At 34.5% G+C, this 26,519-nt stretch overlaps 1 protein-coding gene across 3 annotated transcripts; it reads left to right on the top strand.

The window, feature by feature from the left end:
- The first annotated feature begins 491 nt into the window (after window positions 1-491).
- LOC123714858 lies at window positions 492-26,469 on the top strand. 3 transcript variants are annotated; one of them, XM_045669468.1, is made up of 17 exons: window positions 492-628; window positions 2,537-2,701; window positions 2,816-3,044; window positions 3,244-3,417; window positions 4,762-4,907; window positions 5,063-5,188; window positions 5,755-5,943; window positions 6,426-6,524; window positions 6,629-6,805; window positions 7,120-7,370; window positions 7,475-7,638; window positions 7,781-20,760; window positions 20,847-21,008; window positions 21,978-22,088; window positions 22,199-22,325; window positions 22,680-22,915; window positions 24,128-26,469. In XM_045669468.1, exons 1-17 carry the CDS (start codon window positions 542-544, stop codon window positions 25,058-25,060), a joined length of 16,356 nt encoding a protein of 5,451 aa, XP_045525424.1. In that variant the 5' UTR covers window positions 492-541; the 3' UTR covers window positions 25,061-26,469. The 3 variants fall into 3 exon arrangements, with proteins under 3 accessions (XP_045525424.1, XP_045525426.1, XP_045525425.1); XM_045669469.1 differs by lacking the exon at window positions 492-628 and adding an exon at window positions 921-958; XM_045669470.1 differs by lacking the exon at window positions 20,847-21,008.
- The last annotated feature ends 50 nt before the right edge of the window (window positions 26,470-26,519 follow it).

The following is a 26,519-nucleotide window of genomic DNA, read 5'->3' as shown; positions in this document are numbered from 1 at the left end:
TCAAATTTGTCATAGATGTCTACGAAATACTTAAGTTCAAGCTTGAATGAAATTCGATGGTGGTTTTTTTATGGAGATGTTTAAATAAACCTCTTTGTTTGAAGCTGACTAACAACTGACTTTAATGGTTATGAGATATATATATGAGCTTTTAAATAACACAAAATTAGGGGTAGTAGGGTTGCGAAGCTAACAAAAACATACTTGGCTTATCTAAGGGTTCATAAATGTAAATGACACTTATGTTATTAGACATTATCGAAAACAACATTGAAATACAATTTATAAGTGTGGTAAAAACTTAATGGCTCTGTGGCTTTAAGTGTGATGATTGTTTACATGTTATTTAGGCAAGTAACTAAAATATTTATATGTAACAACTTAAGTTACATAACTCGTGTTTGTCTTAAACTTCTCAGTACATTCCTGAGTTTTTAGTGTTGGTAATACACAACATACATTTTAATGTTGAGTCAAGTTTGACAGCACCATTACGAAAACACAAGCGCATAAATGTCTCGCCGCGATATTTTCTTGAGAAATGACTTCTACAAATGACGGAAAAGAAGTGAAAAGTAATCAAACGAATAGCCAAAAAGGAAAATCATATTATATTGCACTTTACAAGGTGAGTGCTTTTATTATTTACTCATAATTACTAATTTATTATGTGACGCCGTTGTGGTTAAAGTTCTTTGCCGACGCCATATTTGTCTCCATTGATACCTTGTTTTCATAAATTACTATTTATATTGTCGCTTATCTTTCAAAATCAGTGCCTAAGTGTATCTTGGGAAACCAATAAATAAGTACTCTTAATTATTGAAGATAAGCGCTTTTTTATTATTATACAAAGGGAGTATTTAAACGTCGCGTGAAAAATTATAGTTGTGAAGTATTAATAATAAATTCTTATTTAAAGCATACTATGTGCTAAACGGACAATATTTAGCCAATGGTAAGTGAATAAAGTGGTTTATGTTAAGAATTTTATAGTATTTTGATTTAATAACGACCAGAGTAATATTTGACAGCCATATCAAAATCTCTCTAAGTCACGTACATATTCTATATCATGCACTATTCAAACACGAGTAACTCATATATTACACAAATAAAACCTAATGAAAATGAAGCCAGTCTGAAAAACCAGCTTAATCTGCATTATACTAAGATATTGTAATGCAAAAACATAAAGCTCTGATAAAAAATGAGGTTTTATGTGAGGATGTTAATAGATATTTAAGAAAGATGTTTTTTAAACTTAGAAACAGTATAGTGCATTATTCTAATTTTCAATATATATATATAAGAGTAAGATATAAATGTATATCATAAACAAAAACACTTTCATTGTTAAAAGTCGGGACTCTATAAAGAAACGGTAATTTGTTATGTCAAAAATTTTCTTGTAGCTGTTAGTACAACTAAGATGTATATAATATAACAATAACAGTTTTGAAATTGCTAAATATTATTTCTTAAATATATTTATTAATAATTCTTAATATTTAAGAAAGGGACAATCTACTATTTTTTTAAGTTGCCAATTGTTATTGTAATACAACCCTTGTATGTACTTTCAGAATGATGAGTCCATATTTGATCAAATTGCACATACTGTAAACTATAACAATGCCAGTTATATACTTTTCTCACTTCACTTAAGAAATTCTAGAGCAGCATGAAATTAGTTTTGATATAGTTAATATTCTTAAATGACTTGGTTTATATCTATTACGGGCAATGAATTTTAGGATACTAATAAAGCTTAAAGTGAGTGATAATGTTTAAGCTATCTTAGTGGAGTTAAAAACATCTAAAACTGACAAATATTATTAATTATATATAATTTATTTTTTATATGAATAGTAACTTATTTATAATACTATTATGTTTAATGGAAACAACCCATAACTATTATTTTCAAAATTATAAATAGATAGTATGTGAAATAAGGAAAGGAGAATGTAAAAGAAAGGAAACTTACCGCTATAAACAAGTAGTCAGTCTATATGTATTAGTTAAAGTATTGTTTTATCCCTTTCCAAATTTAATTGTCGTTAAGGGGCATTTGTTTGATACAGACTTATTTTTACATTAAAAAAATGGGATAACAAGCAGCTAACAATATTTTGATTGAGTAAAGTGTCAACTAATATTTTTTAAAATTAGTGGTCATCAATTTTACCACTAAAAATAGCAATTCTGTATTTTAGTTAGGACAAAGTAACCAACTAAGTTGAATAATCAGCAACAAGACTTAGGTTTAAGTGTGATATAGTTTATGCTAAATCAGAATACTCTGAATTGAAAGATGATTAGAAAATTCCATGACCAATAATAATGTGTTTTTGAATTTAATAACTGACTCCCAGGGCTGGTTTGTAAAACTCAGGTATTTGAGGCTATGTGCCATTGCATTAGTCTTTAAAAAACAAGGCCATGTAGTAGGGCATGACCATCCTAATGCCCAGCCATTAGGATTATTAATAGTAGGAAGGAAATTAAACAAATCACAAATTGTTTCGAGCAGTCGCTGGACTCGCGCCTCTGCGGCGATTGTACGGGCGTTGCGCGGACGCATTGTGTTTGCGAGGCCTGGCGGCGTATACACAGCCTCTGCAGCCACTGTGCACCAGCAACACACCCCCACTTGCTGTCATGGCTTCAGCGGCACACTGCTTCCACTGTCCTACAGGTACACTATATTTTATGAACTAAGACACATATCACAATTCATTCAAGCTTTTAAAATTCATTGTTATAGCTGTGTTTGTTGTTATATTAAAGTGCTTTATTTTTTTTTAAACAGACGGAATGGACAAAATGCGAAGACCAGCATGCACTATTAGCAAAAGCAATCGATGCCTTTTTAGAAGACTGCTCCACGGCCATATCTAAACGTAATGGAGTGGCAAAGTATTGGGAGCAACAGCTTCAAACTCGTGCTCACTGGTTTAAATCAATTTTGCCAAATCCATGGGGACATCCTGTTCTGAAGGCATTGCTGGACAGTGAGCAGTCACCGAGTGACGAACAAAGTTAGTGTCATTTTTGTCATCATCATTAATTTAAATTCAAAAAAAATTTAAAACGTAACATTCAAGTTCATTTATCCAAACTACATTACACCAGTGAGAAATTAGCCACTCGATTGCATTTTTGGGTTCAAACATATTTTAAAGAATCTCTCCAGTCTGAGATTTTTGACTAAATATAATTTGAAATTGTTATTTTCAGTTTTAGAATGGCTAAAAGAAGAGCGGGGTGTCATGTTTGTGACGCGGCTTCGTCAGATGGCCGCGTTAAAATCTTGTGTCGATCTCGCGTTACGTCTTGCAACTGCTGTTATGCAGCGCAAGCGTCTTTGTATACGACGACTTCCTGATATTGAACAAATTGAGTCGCAAAAGGGTATGTTGATATAATAATTATAAATATATTTCTGTAAGCTGTAAAAATGTAGTGATTGTTAAATATATGTTGTTTATGCAATGTTTTGCGTAGTTAATCCCGTGGCCATCATCATTTATTAGGGCACAGCGATCGTAAAAGATTTGCATTTTTTTTATTAAATCGATATAATCGATAATAGATAATAATAATGTTTATTAGTTTTTACAACAATGGATAGTTCCCATTGACAATCTTTACAAGAGACCTTGCCGTTTATGTTACGCTTTTATGCGAAAGGAACGGAGATATCGTTTTAGTAGACAAAAGACCCCACGGGGGCCATCCCCTGCCCTGCCCTACTTATCTTGAGTTTTAACTTATGACATCACAGTCGATTTGTCGCTGTGGCCGAAATTAGTTATGTAATGTTCACGCGCAGGTGCCGATCCCTTATGCGCGCGAATACGATATAGATAATAGGATTAATAAATATTAAGTCTTACGATTAAAGAAGTTACTATTTGTAAAAATCCAATATTCATTAATAAGTGGTGTCATAATAGGTACAAATAAATGTGAATTAATGTTTGCTAACAACAAATACAATTTTCTTAGTCATCACTTAAAGCGATAAAAACCTTCTCGAAAACAGCAATAAGTTAATATTGTAATACTAAGCTTAATATTGTATTTCTCCCAAAAGTTCATTTTATTTTAAAGGCGACTACGTTTTATTTTACAAGAACTAGTACGTCACAAAAGTAATTTAAAAACCCAAAATAATCGTCGTGCATGCAACATAAAGTTTATCGACTCTTTATCTATTGTATTATAACAAAATTTGAACAATGCACAAGAACATTTCCTGCCGACAGCTCTAGTACAAAGCTAGTGCGTGATACATACAATTTTAGAAACGCCTTAAAGCATCTATATGCTGCTTGAATGCTGAAGACATGTTCTGAGAATATATTACTTACTTCAATGGAACTTTTACGATTACGATTGAAATATTATATATGATATTCATATTTCATACGAAACATCTGAACATCTAAAAAGTAAACAATCGTATCTTATTACTCTGAATTGTTATTATTTCGACACAAGTGAACTTAGCGATAATGTTTACGTCCAGGTAGTAGGTATTCTTTTAATTTTCGTTTTTGACAGTCGTCTAGTATGAATTAAATTTATCGACAAATTTTATCTCATTTCTTCGTATGAGTAAATATGATTTTTAGTTAATTACATTTTCCTTGTGTTACGATAATATGGAAATAACACCTATACCCAAGGGAAAAAAACATTGTATATCAAAGAAAAGTATCGCCTAAATTTGTATTGTTTTTCATTTTGCAGAACCTGCAGAGCAAGCTACTGAAGACTCGTTTGCGGGGATCCTAAATAACGAGGCCGGCTTCACACCTGAAATCTGGGAATTTCTTACTGATTTAGAGTTTGTTCTATTGCACAAAGCCACACAGCGGTCTACTTGTATTGACTTGGTAAGTTTGAATACATTATAGCACTCACTTCATCAGGTATTGGTTTTTGTATATAGTGATCATGTATGATCCTATATGAAGAAAAAGTTAGAACAGCTTCCATATTTTGTTGAGAATTTTGTGTGAACTTTATGCCATGAAATTGGTGATTTCAGGCTAAACAAGTGCCATTTCGTAACGCTTGCCAGTTGGTGGAGCGGCTTCAGAATCGTCCGAATATTTCACCAACAGAGAAAAAATTATGGAAGAACACAAAAGAAGTAGCGTTGCTTATTGCACAGGTAAGATGCGGAAAACATTACCTTAGCCAAAAAAAAAACGATAATTTGTTCGTACATTAAGAAAAACAGTTTTTGAACGGATTGAAGCTATGTATTATTATTAAAAACTTATAATTATTTACGTAATTCTAAATTTCCGTTCTAAGTCACCGTGATCACGCACGCTGAAAAGCACGCGAAACGTCGGAAAAAGAATAAATATGTTTTTAATAATGATACATATCTTATCTATCAATCCTTTCAAAAAGTGTTTTTCTTAATGTTTAAAAGCTATGTTAACAAAAGACAATACTTTGTTCATACATTCCAAATTTTCATGCAACACTATCGGTATTATCACAAAATGTAGTCTGAAGATACCGTTTTCGTCACCATGGTTACAATTTTTTTTACGTGGAAAAATATCAATAAACACCGTAAATATATATTATATACTTACAGCTTTTCGGAACACCAATATTTCTAGGAATATTCAAATTTAATTCCTTAGTTTTTTGATAATATACACCAAGATACATACTAGATACTTTAAAAAAAATCATTTTAGAATTGTATATTCCTTTCAGGTGGTAATTACACGTTGTATGGTTGTACCTACATGTCGCGGGACGGTTTTGATGGCCCTATACGGATGTTCGCGCTCTATAGTACGACTGATGACAGAAGATCAGCTAGGCGCAGCAAGCGTCGCTCTAGCAGCACCAGCTGCCACAGCGCACCATTTACATACTATGGCCGCGGCTGTACACAAACAGGTATAAAATATGTTTTAATGAAAAGTGTAATTATTATTTATTAGTGTTTATTAATTAAAAACAAATAAATTAGTGACGCTAATTTATTTAGCTGAATTCTGAATCTGTTTCATTATCATTGGTCACTCTATTAGACAAGTGGGACATCGGCTTTCTAAGCCTGACATAAGCCTTAGACTGAGGTTTAAGGCAAGCCGGTTTACTCAAGATGTCTGATGAACGGTAAAGATTCGAGAAAATGTTAAATGCGCACTTAAAAATAAAGTCCATTGGTGCATAGCCGAGAATCGAACTTTCGACCTCAGGCCACTAGGCCAACATTGCTCTTGTGTCTGTTAATTATTTTCATGTAAATACTAAATATTTTTACACCGTTTTTTAATATAAATATAAATTATACATTCTTTTTGCAACACTAAAATTACATACATAACAAGGAGTAAATATTAAAATTAAAACTAATTAGTTGAAAAAAATTTCAGTTACAAGGTGAAAGGACACAGTTCACGTGTCAGCTTTACGTTCGCGCCATCACCGCCGGCATGAATGAGCTGGAAAAACTTAAACTTGACAAGAATAAGGTGATATTCTCAAAGAGCACTAAAATGATGTCATTGCAATTGTTTGATATTTGACACTTCTAAGATATACAATAAATTCATATATTTTTAAATTCTGTTTACAGTCTGCTGAGGCGAGGTTTACGGAAAAAACTCTCTCAACTTGGTTCAAGAATCTCGGGGCGCTGTTGTGCCAGAGCAGCCGTCTTAAGTATGAATGTGTATTGACGGCGTTCTCAGTACACCCCTCGCCTGGAATGTATGAGGAGGTCAAGAATGCCCCTCATTTGGAACCTATCAAGGTAAGAATTGGATTTTGATCCGGACACAGGTCTTTCTTATTGATCATGTTTTACTTGCAATGGTAGTGATCAGCCACATTAGTGATGCAACTTTATACATTTGACACTCGAAAATTATTTTAGTTAAGATTGTTCTTTTCATACCTCACTACTGGATATAATAAAATAGTTCTCGAAACTTGGGAAGTATTTCCTAAATGGCCTAAGCCATACTGCACTACTTATTTGCTTGTATAGGAAACCTTACCCCTACCTTAAATTTATTTCTTACATTGCCTTGCATCTATAAAACATCTACATAAAAATCTTTTCAGGACCTACAAGAACCAAATTCTGAGTCCACATCAGAGTTTGGGAGCTGGGCAACTGACAGTCGGACACAGACCAACTTTGTTAAGACCTCTGAGACCTTAAACCTCAAGAAGACACAGAAACAAGCAAATGTGCTTTCAACTGCTATATTCTCTGAGGGAGAATCATTAGGGTTGGGATCGGAATTGTGCAACGATTTGGCAGTGCTACTCTCTGGGCCAAGAGTAAAAACTCTTTCTTGGGACATGGAACGGTAGGCTCTGATCCTCTTACATAATTTCTATGATTTCAAATATAAAACCAAGTATCATAAGTACATGTTATACGGTGGTCATTATATAGCAATATGTGTTTCAGGGAGGCACTTTTAGATAACTGCAAAACTTACATGAAGAAGACTGACTTTGGTACCAGAGCGCTGTCAACTGAACTCAAGTATCTCAACCTTGATCCGCGTTCGTTCCAGCATCTGCCTGAAGAGGACGAAAATGAAGATGATATATATTACGGCATCGAAAAAGGTTTTCATAAGATAAACAACTTAATTAACTATTATAAAGAAATACATAGTACTTTATTTATCATATTTTGATAGTTAATTGGTTATTATCAATTAAATTACAATCTTTACCGTAGTAATCAGCAATATTAATTGTTTCACAGGCTATGAGCACTTGGTTGAGTTACAAGATCCAATCACAGATACCATACCACCTGAAATTTGGCAAAACGTATTTTACGAAAGTCCTTCGCAAAGTAGTGACGATTCTATTACAAAACGACCAAAAAAGGAAAGAAAAAAGAGGAAAAAAAAGATTGGTTCCAATTTAGCCGAAGACCCACTTAAACTTGATAGTGATATTGATGCTATTACCTGCACGGAGACTCTTGACTTAAAGATCAGTCAAGAAGATAAAGATTGCAACAAAGATACTAATAAAGATTATAATGATGTCAAAGTAGAGCCAGAGATAACAACTAAAAGAGGCAAAAGAAGCGGGAAAAGGGAGAAGAAATTAAAAGACACAGAAAATGATTTCTCAAATGACCCAAGCAAACAAGAATCTAAAAAAGATGTTGTCAAAAAAACTGCTTTACGAAAATTTCTGTCCATGAAGGTAGCTAGAAAAAATAGTGATCTCCGAAGACTAATTGCAAACACAGAAAGAATGATGTTTCCAACCCGAACTGCTGAAAGCAGAGATAAAATATTGACTAGCAACACATCAGAGAAAGCTGATGTTGTAAGTAATATTCCAGATAAATCTGAGGTTGTATTTGATGGCGTGTATTCTTTAGAAGACATGAGTTTCCAAGAAACACAAAACCAAGTAATAAGGCTGAAAGATGAAACTTTGAAAGCTAACAAACTGTTAACGCAACCAATTACCACTGAAGATACAAGAGCAAAACAAGGTATAGCATCTGAAGATTTGAAAAACAATATTAAAAAACTTATCAGTTTTAGACGCAATAACTTTAATACCATAAAAACGAGTGCCGAGCAAAAAGAATCTAGTATTAAACCAACAAGTGTAATAAAGTGCCCATCTGAACAAAACATCGGAAATGTACCGCGCTCGTCAAACGACAAAATCAATCACAACTGTAGCATGCAAGTCTCTGATGCCCATACCGCCTCTAAATTAATCAATCCGCCTCTTAAAACCAACACACCGAAAAGTACTTACAAAACACCAGGTCAACAAGCCTATGAAGAATTTGTGAAGTCTTATGAAACAAATTTACTAAACACAACTCAGCCATCACAGCCATTAACTTCCATAGGTGAGCGTCAATTTCATGAATTTCTTAAGAGATACAATAATGATTATTCATCTGCAATTGAACCTAAACAACCCTTAAAATATAATAAACCATCACATCATATTTTTGAAGAGAGTGGTTTAAAATATCAAATAACAAATAACATTTCGAACTGTGGTGTATCTCAATCTAACACTCCCTCTGCATCAAGAAACATACATTCAACGATTGTGAATGAGCAAAGGCATTTTCAAGAATTCTTAAAAGAACTACAAGATAGTATAAATCCAGCCACAACATCCAAACAAAAATTTGACATTAAACACACTAATGCAAGTGTTTGTCCCAAAATAATCAAGGTGCCTAAAAAGGCAGAAAATGTACCAAATACCTTTTCCCGTCTGAGTTATCTTCATAAAAACAAGCATTTCGAAAATAAGTTGGAACCTGAAGGTGAGAAAAAGACACAAATAATACCTAATGTCGATTGTAATCTAAAATCAATGTTACCACTTCACCTTCAACATAAAGGTCAAATACAATTAAGTAAAATCAGGAAAAAAAGTAATGTAACAGATTTGATTCTTCAAGGAAATGAAAAGGCAACAGATACATCAAAACCTCAGAATCACACCAACTTATTTCAGGCTGATGATTCGAATCTTATGACTGGGCATAATGATATGAGTTTTCAAAATGTTACGAAATCGCAAGCATCAGCCTCAACAATGTTGTCCGAGAAAGATCAAACTGATCTATTACAGTTACTTAGGCAAAAAAGTAAACTAAATTGGTCGAATGCAGTAATAAATGCTTTACCGGAATCTTGCGTTGCCGATACTGTGGCCCAAACCACGACATGGGTGAATACTTCCAATATTGTAGCGATTCAAACAGCCAAAATGGAATCGGCTGTAGCACAAAACAAACATGTTTACTGCAAAAACAATTATACAAACAAAATAGGGTCATTGGTCGTTCAAAACCAACACTTCCAAAACCCAGTCAATAATCTTTCTGGTGAACCTACAAAAAATAATGTAATAATAAAAGCACCATATACTGCCACAACCACCTATCAGTCCGTTCAATTAAAAACCAATGAACAAGAAATATGTAAATTATCAAATACGAGTTTGAATCTTAATCGTGTTGAAACCAAATTGAACAATTTAGATCAGAAAGCCCACAACGCGAATTCAAACCCATGTGGTATAGTTGATTACTTGTTAGAGAAACCAACAATTGATAACAAGTCAATAATTCAGGTATTGAAAAATCAGAACAACAAGACTCAAGAGGTTAAAACAGATTACGGCTTACAACTGGTTAATGATAAACCTCAACCTTGTGTAAAAGTAAATTCTTTACCGAAGAAGCCATGTACAAGTTCTCGCAAAAGAAGCAAATCAAACCAAAATAAAAAATCCGATAAAGTGGGTACAAAAAGCTGGGAAAGTGTTTTTAATGATCTGCTTAAACACAAAACTCCAATTCGCGGGCCTAATGCGCTTCAAATAGCACTTCAGAGAAACAATGTAGGTAAGGAAACGCCACAATCGACACAAAATAACAGAGTTAAAGCAAATCAACATGTTAATTTACACATTAATAGTGATCATAATAAAGGAAACAAATATAATAGCATAGACTTCAGTGCAGAAGTAGAAAACACTTCAAAAGCACACGAAAAATTTGAAAATAAGAACTTTGTAGAAATACATCCCGTAGAAAATGATCCATTTATATCTGGAATTCCGAATTCCGATTACGATTTATTGGATGAACTTATGGATGATGATTTACGACAGGAAATTGGTGAATTATCTGACGATGACACGTATAGTCCTAATAGAGTTTATACACAAACGGAGAAAGTTAATATTGGATCTTCAAGGAATTTAATGCAGAAACCTGGTCCATCGCAAACATCTCAATTAAAAGCTGAAACTATTGGGAAACAAAAGATAATTACTTTTAATAAATCAAAAATCGTTACTCAAACGGAGAAAACTACTGTAGAAGAAAAACCAGTTTCGTTGCTAACATCTCAATTAAGACCAATTGAGAAACAAAAGATATTTACTATAACTAACCGAAAAGGCGTTACTCAAACAGAGAATGTTAATATAGGAAATTCAACTACTTTAATAGAAAATTCTATTTTATCGCCAACATCTCAATTAAAAGCCGAAACGATTGGAAAACAAAAAATAATTCCTCTGAATACACCAAAAAGCGTGATTGTTAATAGCAAACCAAAGCCAATTACTAACGCACTAAATAATCAACCCTGTATTATTTCGAATGGCTTGATTAATACATCAAAAACTATTAGTAAAGGTATAATTAACAAGGAACATACAAACAAAGAAAGTTCTATTACCGTTACTTCGCAGTTAAAGACGGAATTTAACCATAAAGTTGTAACACAAACTGATAAACGTAAAAAAATGACTACATCGACAACGGCGAAATCAAATAAACCTACATCATTACCACATAATATTACTAGATCAGCCGATTTATCATCAGCCTTGCAGTCAAAAACTTCGTCAATTGAGACGACTCCGCCAATTTTGTCGACTTCTCACCCTTCAGTTCAACCAGCATATCAATCAATTAAATCTCATAAAAAGAGCTTGTTACAAGTTCCATCGTTAGTTCTACAAGCAAATAATTTAAAAGATATGGCTTGGAAACCATTTTCAAATACTGCCACGACTGAGAGTGATAATTTACTATTGAAAAGTTCGGATTTCCTGTCAAAAACATCATCATCAGTTGAAGTACCAAAAAAATTGAATAAAGCAAAGAATACAACCTTAATCGCCCAAAACACAGTAATTGTAACGGCGACTACTGAAGCCCCAATAGCACAAGACTTAGCATCACTAAAAGAAAATTTCGCACATCACCTGCCTCCCCTAGAGAAACAACCCTATTCTACAAATTCATGTAAGCTTACTTATCCGACCGTATTAGGATCTACTGTCATCGAACCGGCCATTGCTAAGGAATTGAGCGTAGAAACGAGATCTGAAAAAAAAGAGGGTTCGACGGTGAAACAAAATCAACTAGTAATAAATAAAAGTGTAATTGGATCGCAGGCACAACAAGCTAAAACTACAAATACGAATGTTATAGGTAGCCGTGACGATCAATGTGGTAATACGTCCCCATTAAATAGCTGCTTAATCAAAACTACTCCAAAAGACATCTCGAATTTGATCTCTATTAAGAACATATGTCGACCTAATGACCAAGAAATATGTGAGGTGAACCAAAAGTTACCTATAACTAAAAAAGAAAACTGTGAACCATCTAATGTTTGTCACTTTACAAATTGTTTAACATCTCAAAATGAAATTGAACGAATAATAAGTAAGCGATTGTCATTATTGAATAGACCAATTGAACAGTACTCAACCTTATCGCCAATTCCATTGCCCTACGAGTCGCTTAATGACATAAAAACAGCAGAGACAATAACACAAGGAAAAGAAATTAAAATCCTGAACTTTGAAACGTCTTTAGAGAATATTGCTCTAAGCGGATTGACATCTCCATTTGTTTTGAAAACTGTAGAAGAGGTTAAGAAAAAAGAAACTGAAAAACAAATATTAAAACCCGAAGTTACCGATACTGTTAGGGACGGGATTACATCATTCATCGAAAATACTACAAAAGAAATAGGAATAATTGAAACGCCTACTATAAAATCAACTTTAGTTAAAGATTGTGTGAGTAATGTAACACCATCGTACCCGGAAAATAACAATAAGCCCGAAATAAAATCAATCACAGTGAAAGATACTACTGGTGACAGTACCGAACAATTGGATGGAAATAACATAGACAGTTTATTAAATAGTATTCAAAAAATGTCCACTGGAAGTATAATTAAGGATATTGATAATAAAGAAACTACTTTAAAATCTAAAACACCTATTGATAGCACGATTTATGGTAATGAAAGAATATGCAAAAATGACAACGATACAAGACTTTCAACGTTATTGAAACCTTCAAATAATTTGGTTTCCATAGAAGAAGGTTCTATTAGTTTTGTTGAATTGCCAAGGAAACCAAATGATGATCCTACAAAGCGTAAGATTAGAATAAAAGCTAATGGAACAACGCTAACAGCTACCATATGTGGTCATTTAGATGTTAACATTGATTCAATGTTTTCCGAGCCAGATATAAGAAATCTTGTGCTTCGAAATAGTGTTACTAAAACGGCATGTACAATTAATGTTAAGCAAAGAACAATTACCGGGAAAACAAAAACAGAAAATAAAACTATTGTAAATACGATCTTATATCCACCTGATGTTAGATCCGTAAAAACAGAGGTAATAGATCTTATTTCTGATGATGAATCTGAAGAAATAAATGAAGTGGTTTTTAAAACTGAATTTGGGAATTTTACGTCGAAATTTAAGGATGATGACAAATTTCTAAAACATCAAACCAAATTAGCACAAAAATGTACAGTTAATATAACAAGATGTGAATTTTTGGAAAAAGTCATAGCCTCTAAATCTGTTGAATCATTATCAAAAACATTAGATAAAGGCTATCAATTAAACAAAAATAATACTGATGTTATAGAAATAAACGATAGCTCAAATGATTCAATCATCGAAATCAGCAAACCTCGCTCTGAAGAGAGCATTTTAAAATCTAATTTAATTACTGATTTTGATGTATTGAGAAGCTCCATTATAAAAGGCTTTAAGAATAATGAGTTAATTTTTTTAAACAAGAATGATATGATTAACGAAATAAATAAAATTAATAGTAAACAATTAAAACACGCTCCTTGTAGTCGTCGTAGAAAAAAATGTAATGCGCCAACACGAAGTATTATTAAGACAAAAAAAATTGAATTAAAGAAATGCTTTGTTCGACTTGTTAGATGTGATCTTAATCACCAAAATTCAGACTTTCCACAATCCAAACACGACGACGTGACAGCCTCATGTAATACTGATTTGTACAACCCTGTTAATAGCTGTACCCTAAGTAAAGAATTACAGGAACACTGTGACACAACATGTATATTGCATAATAAGATAGAACAGGAAAGCCTTTTTAATGAAAAAGGCCTTGAAAATTATGAACAAGAATTCTTAAATAAAAAACCAATTACTAATACTAACTGGTCGAATGCAAACAATTGTACTGACTTGATTGAAACACGAAGTATTTGTAATCATAAAAGTTCTCGAACAATTTACCCTACTAGCTCTTTTCTGTCTTACAATAAAAAGGCATCTAGCCAGATTGAGGAGACAGTAAGAGAATCAGAAAAACAACAACTTATTGATGAATCATGTGTCAGTGATGAAAAAGTTATTAACCCAAAGTTTTCTTCTGTTGCATCATCATTAACTAATGAATTACCTTCTGTTACACGTGATTTAAAATTACTTTCAAATGTATCGGGTGCGAAAGGAGAAACTAATTTACCAAAGGAGTATGAGCTAAAAACTAATGCATCCGCTTGTTATTTGGAAAACCAACACGAAACTACAAATTGCTCCAAAAAAGATTTGGTAGCTGAAAGTAAAGAAGCCCAAAAAGAAAAGTCTGAAGTGGAAGAAAATCACACTCAACATATTTTGCTAAATACAAAAGATCAAATCACTTCTAGTCCTCTAATTTTAAGTGTCGCGTCGTCCCTAAACGCAGAGAAGTATCAGACACTGGAAAAGAAAGACACCGAATCTAAAAAAATCTGTAAAGACACGGAAAATACTGATACTTCGTATGAGAAGGGTTTGAATTTGGACCTTAGCTTCAAAAATCAAAATATTATCAATACCATGACAAACCAGGAATCGCCAATTGACGTCGAAAATAGACTAATACTTAATGGAGCCCATATAGAAGACGATAGAAACATTGAAGTACATTCAACCATTAAAGTACCATTTAAAAGTGACGAGTATTTGAGCAACAATGAAGAGCTAAATATCAATTCGAAACAAGACAAGCTTTCGTTGAACACGGAATTACCTGTCTATGATATTGAGAGGTTAGGTGACAATATTTCTACTTCAACGGAGTTAGAGATTATTAAAAGAGTCCGATCCAGTGATGCATCAGCTATTTTAGTTGAAGAAAATCAAGGGTTTCCATCCATTTCGGAATGTCGTAGTTCATTTTCAGTTATAAAAGATTATACTGTAAATTTTGAACTGCTGTTTCCGCAGACCGGCTGCTGCGCAGAATGGTACAAAACAAAACGATCTCTCAATATGCAACACTGTGATTTTAATGTTGATTATAAAAATAAATTAATCGAAAACAAGATAAATAATTACAATAGTTCTCTTGTAAGTGAAGATTTAAAAATTTACTTAAATAATTCTACCCAAACCGGCATTACCGTTTGTGACACAGACTGGTTTTTAACTAAATCTTTGATTCATAATTATTCAAAATCTAATTCAATGTCACAAAGTTCGAGTACCTCTTATACTGAAGAAGCGAAACAAAAGCAATGTAACAATATTCCTGTCCTTAGTTTGGTAACGATAATGACAAATTATCTTGTCAATTCCACCGTTATTGATATTTCGAGCCCAGTTATACCCCAATTTTACAAATATTATAATAGAAAAAGAAGAATGATTAAAGCAGCTCCCACATCCGATAATATTATGAAACATAAATTAGTATTAAAGAAATCAAAACATATAAAACCCATCCAAAATTGCCCCATTTTTAAAAGCGGTGATATTGGCAAGAAATTGGAACATGTTCAGTCAATGTCTGATAAATTGGTTACTATTAACTCGAATATTATAGAGAACAAGCAACCTATTAATAGTAATATAAATAATACTCCAATATTTGATAAGCTAAGTATAGAAGAGTTTATTCATAATGAGAAAATACTCTGTTCTAAATTTGACGCCAGCAAAAGCGATTATGCACATGAAAACAAACGTAAAAAGGTATCGCAAATGAAATTAAACAACATTGACAAATCCAAACAAGGGTGCTTCGTTAAATTGGAATTTAATTTACCTCAAAGAAAAGAAATGTCTTTAAAGTTTAATAACAGTAGCGGATTCGACTCTAAAAATTTCAACGAAGTTAAGGTAGAAAAGCCATCGCTTTTAAACTTCAATGGAAATGGCGCTAATGAGCCTTCTGATTTACCTAAAAAAAATATAACTTTATTATATAAAAGCGATGATTCTGATCTCATATTAGAGGGATCCGTGTATAAAGACCCTGTTATTGGAACTTGTTATTTATTCCCCATACAGAGATCCATAAAGAATGATATGAAGGATATTTCTGAAGTTAAATCGACCGATAAAGAAATTAATATACCTGTTGATGTTTCCATTTTTGAGAGCAATTTCAATGTGTTGAAACCAAAAGTAACATATAGTAAAAAAGGATTAATTACAGATCTATATTTGAAGAAAAAAAAGAATCTTAAACGGAAAAATGACACTTTAGATTACAAATATTCAAGTGTAAAGCGTTATCGAAAGGGAAAAAACATCAATGATCCAAAAACTCATCCTTCTGCAAGCAACAATTTTGCCTATGTGAAAGAGTTTAGGGAATTATTTAAATATTGGGAATCTATAAAATTTTCATTTTCACGACCATTTCATAATGAAAATTTGAATGTTAATGAGTTACATAAATCTTGGCCTGTTCATTGTGCATTCAATTTATATACTGATGCGTCTGAAGATGATAATGCTTTATTGCTTTATCACGACGAACCTCACTCTGAAAATGACCCTCTGCGCCAATCCTTAGCAGAAGAAATAGCTTCTGAAGGTTTTGTAAACGAATATAAGACAATTGAGATCAATGAAACTAATTTTAGTATGGGTTTTGGTGAGAGGTCCGACAGAGTCAATCAACAGTATGGAGATCAAAATACTCTTCAAGAAACTTCGGCTGCGGCTCTGTCGGACGTAAAACCTCAGCCGTTTTCAGGATCCGAGTATTCTAATATTAAATTAATGAATAGTGTGAAGTTTCAAACGCATGAAGACGATACTGAAGTAACTAATCGTTTTCTTAATTATATAAAACAAAAAAACAAGGTACGATCATTTTTTAAACAAACTATTGTTGAATTAAATCTTGAATGGATGTCATGTAATATCAAAGAAAATGGCAAAGAATACAAGCAATATTCTGACGGTTTAAACCCCTTGGAGGTTCATAATTTTGATTTTTTCACAGTACCTTCTATTGAAACCATTGTGCAAGTTGTTCAAGTTGGACAGTTACCCGTCAGCGCTGCAGCTCAAAACCCAGTTACTTGTGATCCTCGTGTCACTCAAGTAACTGATGCGAGTCCGCCTCAGTGTTCAGCTGAAAACAGCCCGCGAGACGGCTCCCAACCATCTGTGAAGACTGAATATACTGAATTAACTACTGCTGATTTAAGTCTACCCCTAGTTGAAGAATATGAAAGGCAAAATAATCAGGCGATAAGTTTACTTTCCCAAGGCGAGAACAATAAATTAATGTTTTCAGACGAAAATATACCAATAGAAAAAGAAGTCAATTCCATTGTGAAAATTGAAATTGCAGAGGAAAGTTTAGAGAATGAAGAACAAATTGACAATGAAGATAGTGAACTCCAAGAGATAATTAGCCAACACACCAATAACAGAGAGTTTTGTTTTACAAACGATTCTAGTACAGTCACCGAATCGGATGTTTTATCTTTTCAGAATTTAAATGACACCGAACCATTCTTGCAAAATGAGGAGCGCAATGAAAAGACTGATCAAATTGCACATGCTATGTCTGCGGCAGGTATAACAACAAGCTCCCATGAGTCCCAAACAATAGATAATGCGAGACGCGATAAGATAAATGAAGAAACATCGAACATTTCTTTGACTTCAAGTAATAATTACTCTAAAACGGCTTCAATTAATGCTATATCTTTGCAACAAGCATTGGCTCAAATATTACCTCCTCCATTGAATAGAACAAATACTTCTGATAACCAACCAACTTCCAATCAAGTTCTTCATTTAGTTCAAGGAAAAAATTCTAGTTCAGTGAATCAACTTACATTGATGGATAATACCCAACAATCTGTCCTAAATGCATCTAATTCCACACCGGTATTGCATATAGTTCAAAATAAAGGACAAGCTAATAGTAATAATAACACGGGACATCCGACGAATTCATTTAATGGCTTGCCCTTAATGGATAGCAATAATATACAACAAGGTAGCAGCCAACTTCTTCACATTGTGAATACCAGTGGTCAGAAAACAAATAATACGGGCCAACTTCTTAAAAGAGTTAACCTTTTGACTAATTTAAGCAATGTCCAAAGTGGTAATGAACAAAAAATGGTTCAATTTGTTTGTAAATCAGCAGATGGTAAATCGATACAGCTAAATGCGCCTCATCAAAGAAGTATGGTTTTACGAATTCAACCCATCGAGTCGTCGAATGTTCAAAGTACAAAGCCAGTAGAAAGCCATAATGATGTAAATGCTAATGGAAATGCAACCAACGTCAATGAAAATACAAGTAGCCAACAAGAAATTAAGTCCAGATCTGTTTATGAAGAAAATTATGCTAAGTTCATACAAAACTCCGGTAAATCAACTATAACTGAAAAGAGTACAAGTCTACCCAAGTTTAATCAAGCCTTTGGAAAACAAGTATTTCAAGATGAAAACCAAAAAGTATCTATAACTGAAAATCACCCACATTTGGCTGCAGTTAATTCTTCTAACGAAGTGCCGGAATGTCAAAATGAAAACTCGGTAAGCTTAGACCACATAGGGCATTTAAGTAATCCACCTTTGTTGCTACGGAAGGCCACCCCCCAATCGACAACGCAAACGCAATCAACTCAAAGCTTGGTCACGCAATTGAAACAAACCATTACGCCCATGAACTTACAAACAATGCACGGTGGCGTAATTTACACAAGACAAATCCCTGTAAATATCGGAGGTGGACAAACGATTAACTTAATTACAGTTCCTAGCACAGAACTTTTAGATGATTCTAATCAAAAACAGCATAACAATTCATCTGATGTTGAGCCTTCTATTATAAAAATTGTGTCCCAAAATTCGACTCCGAATTCCGAAGTGTCTCCAGATGAAAGCAGGAATCAAGCAACTAATGATACTCCTAATCACCAACCTCAGCCTGTTTTAACACAGATGCGAATAAAGTTGCCGATGCTAAGCAAACCATCACAAATGGTTTCAGGTGCAAGAGTGGTCCGCCCTTCTTTCTTCCAAATTCAGCGTAATGTTATAGGAGGTGCAAACCAGCCTGTATATCAACAATTAGTTTTAACGGCAGCTCCTCAACTAGGACAGCAAACAATAAGACTACCTCAATCTCAAACCAACAGGCTTATTAAAATTCCAGCTGAGAATCAAACTACGTCAGAGTCACAAATGAGTTCTTCCACCTTGGAACAACTTCGGGAATTTGATATGGTCCTTGAACAAGTTAAAGAAAGAAGTACGGTTCAGCCCAACCAACCAAGTAGTAGTAACACCTTCAATAAGGTACACACACCATCTGCTGAAACAAAAGACACTTCCTCGCACAGTACATCTTCTACAGAGTCTACCCATCAAGTTCTGTATACCATTGGCAATAATTCGTCTTTTAACGTTGCCTACGTTAATCGAAAAGCTACAGCTAACCCGCCTACCGTGACTACGTTTGTTAGATCCCCTGATTCATCAAATGCTAACGACTCTCCTTTGTCATCCACGCCGACTCAAGTATCACATACTGTAACTACTGAATCACAGCCAACTAATGAACTGTCGTCATCGCAGAATCAACTGAAAGTTTCGAAGATAAGTTCGAAATCTAAATCCAGACCTAAACCTACGCCGAATCCATCAAGTTCTGTTAAAATTAATCCAGTTCCCCCTAAACCTTCAACTCAAAAGCCATTTGAAGATGAACAAACGACACAAAGGATACTGTATATTTTAGCCGAATACAAAGAGCAAGTTGAAAATTCTCCTGATAAAGATAAACCGGCACCGCGACGACGATCAAATCCACCATCCAACCCCGGTTCTTCAAAGAGGAAGAAAAGTTCAAGTAGTTCTCGTCGTCCAGGTACACGTGACATGAGTCCTGTTCACGGAGAAGACACATGTAGAACTATGGGGTCAGAAGATAGCAGCTGTGGTACTTCACAGGGTGACTGTACTGAAAATTGCCTTGACAGTCATTCTCCTCAGGACAGCCCTCGAAAAGTTGTTAGGAAACTGTCCTTTGAGCCAGAAACTCCTCCAGCGCAGCCGCGTCCCCAACCACAACGTAATGTCATAGTAGCCGACGGCCAAACAATTACTGTTGCCCGTAATAACACTGGTAAACCTACAACAGCTGTGTTAATGCCAGCAAATTACATATTACCCGTTTCAATGGTTAAAAGTGGTCAGCAGATAGCCATTGTTACCAATCGTGGACCTAAAATACTTACTGTCGGTGGCGGAGAGGGGGGTGGCAATACTGTTTTGCTACAACGTCTTATCGGGCCGGGATTGAAACCGGTATTGACTAGGCCTGGAGTCCGCCACGTACGTTTACCTGCAGCCGCTCTTCAAAATCTACAAGCCTTTACCCTCGGCTCTACGGCCGGTCAACAGGCCGACGGCACCGCTTCGGTCGTACATCCTAATCCACCAGAGTTAATCGACACTAGGGCCACGTCTTCTCCATGGGCGGAACGAGAGAGCCAAGATCCAAAACCAGAGAAACAATCGAGTCCGGGAAGTACAGAACCGTGGAACCTGGCATCTCATGACTACTCGTACGAGGAAATCGTGAGATCCGACAACATGGATCGAACTGTTCTTGTAAGTATTTTCATTTATATTAATATTTATAGCAGTAATTGCGACAATAATTTTTTTTGAGTGTGACCGACATTTTGCAACTTCAGGACGCGATCCCAGACAGATACAGCCCCGAAATGGAGGCGCAAAGGATATTTGATAAGATGTTCGACATTGACTCCAAAAAGTCTTATATTTCTCAAGACGTTTCACCTCGTTGCGGTTACGATATCGATGCGTCCGATTGCGACGATAAGCCATTTCACCAGGTGAACGTATCGTAGTCCTGACGCAGACCCTTCAACAATTAGAAGCCTCTAGTAGACCTGCACGCCTCAGTTTATTTTGTCAGCTTCTCTCGTTGCGTGTATGGTTCAACCGATTTATATGGATGCGACATTTCTGCTAATCTTAAAGTTATCAAAAATGCTCTCTTTGCTTCTAAATATGTGTAAATCTAATTAGGAATTATTAAATAAAAAATATGTTTTTTTCTGCAGGCCATCTTAACGTAATCATAATTTAAAGAGAAAACACTTTTTAACGGATTGAACCTATGTATTATTATAAACTGTAAAGTGTGTTCTTTAAATGTGTAAAAGTTATGTTAATAGAAGACAATAATATGTAATCATAATTATTATTTTATATAGTAATTTTGACTACCATAGGCATATTTAACTCCAAACGATGACTTATAAATAAAATCCTTCTAACGCTTTATTTGGCTTTATAAGGCATATAGCAGAATTGTCGCTCCCACTTAATATGGTATAACTACGCAGAATAAACCCATTTTGTAAGTTGTTGGTGTTGCCTTTCATCATTGTCTTTGTCTTTTACTTTTCTATACGTTGACTTTTGTTAGGACAATATACTTGCTTTCCTTTCAATTATCTCGTTCATTAGTTAGTCGAAATTAATTTTGCATGGACTACGTTCGTCGAGTACCATTTTTGAACCCGCATGTCATTCTTCATGAGATCTTCATTACTTTGAATGGCAACTTTGTTAATTTACAGTCTGATAGGTGTTAAATTCTTGCCATAAAAGCTTATAAATGTCTATTAAAATAGAGCTTAAATATAAGTGAATTTAAACTTTTGCGCTTTACAAGTTATGTAGTCTCTGTAAGTGTAATTAGAAGTGATAATAAGTTAACTTTTCGTTTATATATAAAGGAAACTTGTATTTTAATATTGTAATACACAGCTCTCTATAATAACTTGGTTATATAGGTTGTACACAGAAAAGATGGAACCACTCAACGTCACCATAGGCTGGCCCATGTATCTTCGGCTGCCCTGCGACACAGATATGCAATACTAGAGCATGAATTACGATTACAGGTATGAAAAGCTATAAGCTTTCTTTCGAGATATTTATACGATAATGCTCGATTCGATTTTCATGTTATGATGAAAGATTTATGTTGTTAATAATAAGTAAATTGTTCTAGAAATCTCTCTCTGAAGAATGTGAGGATTTGGGCGTGGATTCACCATCAGCCTCGGAGTTGTTCCCTGAAGCTGAGCTGTTATTTTCTTCCTCGCCAGCGCACGAAGCGCCGCACCATTCACATACACGTAAGTTTATTATCGGAGTAAAAATTTATCTTTCCTATTGCAAAAAAAATTGGATAACTGAAAAATTTTACTAAAATATTTTGCTGTCTTCAATTCGAACAAAATAAAGCCATTTGGGAATACGAGACTAACTATCAGTCATCGATATTTTTTAAAGTTACTAAACAAATAGGACATGGATGAAGAAATTTATCTGTATCAAATCAAATAGATTAACTTTCTGTACCTACCATAAACGATTATACCAGAAATGGAACACAGGAGCTAATGGGCCATATGTGTCAACCAGTTAGCCACAAAGGCAGTACAAACATATTTAATTATTTTAACATAATTATTTATCGTAATTTACAGCTCAACCATTAATAAACCAAGGTTCGATACCCCAACCAGACATCGATGACCAAATTGCCACAGACCAGCTGATCAGTCAAAACGACGTACCCGATGAAGAGGATCTCAACATGGCGCTGGGTTTGGACAATATTGTCACCGTGAGTGCAGACGGCACAATAACTTTGGACCCCCAAGAGTTCGCCAGATCGCATCCAAACACAACATTCCATAAGGAGCCTACAGATGAATCCGAGGTATGGAATATAACAATAACATTAAAAAGTACAAGTGGATTGTGTGTAGTGTGCGTAATTTTGCTTCGAAGTAAGTCGTAAGTGATTTTTCATTCCGTAGAATTTTTAATTACTTCAAAGTTAATTCGATATATTCTTTAGCTGCCATCACTGCGTACTAATTCCAAGTTTAGCAAACCTTTAAAAAAATGTTAGCTGTCACGTCACGTTTTTTACTGTTTGATGAAAAGGGGCGTAACTATAACTCGCCGTAAAGCTACTTTTAATACGAAGCACCGCACTAAATAAAATGGATACATTCACTAGCAAATAAAATGTATGTATTGACTTAGATGTTCAGGCTCATACTGATATTGAAAAATGAGCCCAGCCAAAAAGGTTTGTAATCTCTTACATGTCAAAAAATGATAGCTGTCAGAATTCTACGGAATTAAAAATCAGAGTATAATTTAAAATATATTTAAATGCTTTATACGTGCATTGGTGCACACTGCAGTCTATTTATTCTGAATTTATTTAAAGTGTAAACGAATCTTAGCCTGCATAAATATCTTGTTTTTATATTATGATTCGTGATTAATCTAAATACTTATTTAATTAGTAGATTATGAAAAAAAAAATTAAATAATAATTTCCATATTCGAAATAAAATGACAGTTTGACAGGATTTTTACAAAGAGCTTTAGAGTGGAGTATGATTTGTGAGCTGTGAATGTTCATAAAAAATAAACTTTAGTAATTAGATTCGCATTTATGTATCATAAGGTCTTGCATACAGTATCTACCTAAATAATAATACCGTTCGGATTTAATTACTATGTTGAGTTTTTTATTATAATAATATTGTAAGTATTTTTATTGCTTACATAACAATACATTTTTCTTAAAATTAACTACCTTCAAATGTAATAATATAAGTCAGGTATAAGCCTAAATTATGTTAAAACTATGCAACCACCATTTTAACAATTCTTAGATTTATGATTGCATATCAATTCCATATCTTTATCTGTTCTCTGATGTAATGGAATGCCATCATTGTTTACCTTTTAAATCAATTTAAAATAAATAAACTGTTTAAATGGTTATTATTTTGTTAATAAGATTTGAATTATTAAAAAATAAATAAAACAGTATTTTTTTGTGACTGCACGACGACGTATACGACACGTTCTCTAAAACCAAAACTTATTTAAATTTGTGTATTTTCAGTTACAACCGTTTACGATAGCCAACGTTAAAGGCCGGCACATGACATCAACAATATTCCACGCTTCCCGGGCTCCGGCCACAGTTCTAGTGACTGCACCACAAACAACAGTTATCTCTCAAGCGGCGCCCGATGGTGGAATTCACAACAACCTTAAATATTCTGACACGCCCTCTAATAGCCAACAGGGCAGCATACCGTCCGTACTCGTCAAAGACAACGGCGTCTCAAAATTCGACTCCATGTTAAACCGAGAACTACACCTCTCTAACACCGCATCTACTATTATACACTCCGGCGCAACCCAGGTTATACGCCGAGTCTGCTACGACGACGATAAGCACGACCCCAAGTTCTTAGAATCGCACGCATTGATTGGTGAGGACGCCAAAATGGCTGAAGACTCTCGAGACGCAACTTTAGAATCTATGGCGGACGTTGACGACGATCGATCCTCGCCTGAACGAAACGAAATGTTTTGGGAGTCCAATTCAACATCAGAACGCTCAGAGGGACGACGGCCCTTGGACTTTAGCAGTGACAGCGATAAATGCTGTAAAAGTCCCTTCGAGGAGACAAATTCGACGGACTCCAGCGGCATTGGCACTCATATAATGAGGCTCGACTCCGTTATAAAGGACGCAAGGGGCATAGAGCGCAGTGGCAGCGCCGACGGCTCTTCTGCTGATGACACCCACCCGCCACTTCGGACCTACCCTCCCAAACGATACCATCCTCCGGAGGCTGAAGAGGAGAGGAGTACATCGGGAAAGACCCGCGCCGGTGAAAGATCCCCAGACAGTATGGAATCCAGACGGCGGGCGTCCAATAGGGGTGTGGTCAAACGAGGCTGCCATTGCTGTAACGGCTCTCCGGCGCCTTCAAAACCCAAAAAATCGCGGCCAAGGAAACCGAACACCGAATTTACGACTTAACTTGCTTTGCGAGCAATAATGCGCGAAAGTTCACCACTAGGGTTATTTGCTATTTTATTAACCCTAGTGATGAACTTCATATTAGTTTAACGGTCTAGACTTATTAAACACCTTTAGGCGTTCTGACGCCAGACTGAATGCGATCTCCGCCGAGGTTAATATAAGTGTAAATGATAGGTATTGTTAAAATTGTTTTGTATATAACAATAAAAGTGGTACTACACTTAATCTATGCTGTGTGATTTATTTTGTTACGTTAATTAGTTTAGACGGTTATATGTTTGGGTCACCTGTCAGTTCAAACATTTCATTATTTCGATGATGATTTAGAAGTGTCAGATTTTTTGGTTCGTGTAAATTATACATAGTACTGCTATAGCTGTATAAAGATTTATTTGATAAGATTAAATCATTTAGTAAGCTTTTCCATTAGTATTAATATACTCAATACGTGTATTTAAAGGTCTTTAGGCATGTAGATGTACTGAATAGCCCTTCTTAATGCTAGACTGATTTAGCTTACGGCAATCTGATATAATTTTTACTAGTTTAAATCGGTTACTTCCAAATCAGCACAAATTTGTTTCTTCGGTGCCAATTCTGGCTTAATCCATGCGTTCTTGAAGGGTGTTAACTGTATATTTAAAATTGTGGTAGCATATTAGCATGAAGTATCTGTATGTAAATAAAACGTCACTGGCAACTACGGGGACGCTCTAGTCACTAAACAGTTAAATATATTTCTCTATGAGCAGCGGTCTTCGGTATTGCCGAAATTCGGCTTTAAGCCATATTACTTCAGTATTTAACCGCGTGTATATAACGATATAATGTTGGAGACATTTTCTGAAGTTTCGTGTATTCTGTATATAAAATTAAAGACTTAGTGAAATTAGCGATATGGACGCATCGGTCCCATAGTAAATTGTAATTCAAATGTTTCTGTGTACTCGGTCGAGTTGGAATATTCATAGTTCGTTATTTCGAGTAGATTTAAGATAGATTATTACGCGTCTCCGGTTTATAAGTGATAGCTTGATGACATCTCGTAAGGTACGGTCCCGGAGGTGCTTTCCAGTGTTTATTATTTTTTATGACTTTTGGATACAATTTATTTCCTTAAAAAAATATTCTGACGTACTTCTTTAAGGGTTTGAATTTTTTATATCCCGTAGCGTTGTTATTGTTTAATATTGTAGGTTAGAACCTTCGATATTCCTCCAATATAGTATTGCGGAAGCGTTTTTTGTTAAATTTTTCACTTGGAAGTTTTATTAGCTGTAAAGGACTTACCATTTAAGAAGTTGTCTTTATTTTGTAATTCACTGGAAATGTGTTTTGTGATTATGTAAACGTACTTTAAAAAGTGCTACAAAAAATGATCATTAAAACTTATCTATTAAAGATTAGCTTTTGTTTTTTATTCTTATATATGCCTTTATCCATATATCATCCTGAC

This window comes from Pieris brassicae, chromosome 10 (assembly GCF_905147105.1).
Source record: "Pieris brassicae chromosome 10, ilPieBrab1.1, whole genome shotgun sequence".
Classification (NCBI taxonomy): Eukaryota; Metazoa; Arthropoda; class Insecta; order Lepidoptera; family Pieridae; genus Pieris; species Pieris brassicae.
The sequence above is the reverse complement of the archived record's forward strand: the minus strand, read 5'-3'. Positions and strand labels throughout refer to the sequence as shown.

Excerpts from the sequence above, each read along its gene's own strand:
- LOC123714858 (XM_045669468.1), top strand. The coding sequence starts at position 542 with ATGACTTCTACAAATGACGGAAAAGAAGTGAAAAGTAATCAAACGAAT. Across the intron at positions 629-2,536 it reads ATTATATTGCACTTTACAAG|TCGCTGGACTCGCGCCTCTG; the intron begins GTGAGTGCTTTT and ends TGTTTCGAGCAG. Across the intron at positions 7,371-7,474 it reads CTTTCTTGGGACATGGAACG|GGAGGCACTTTTAGATAACT; the intron begins GTAGGCTCTGAT and ends TATGTGTTTCAG.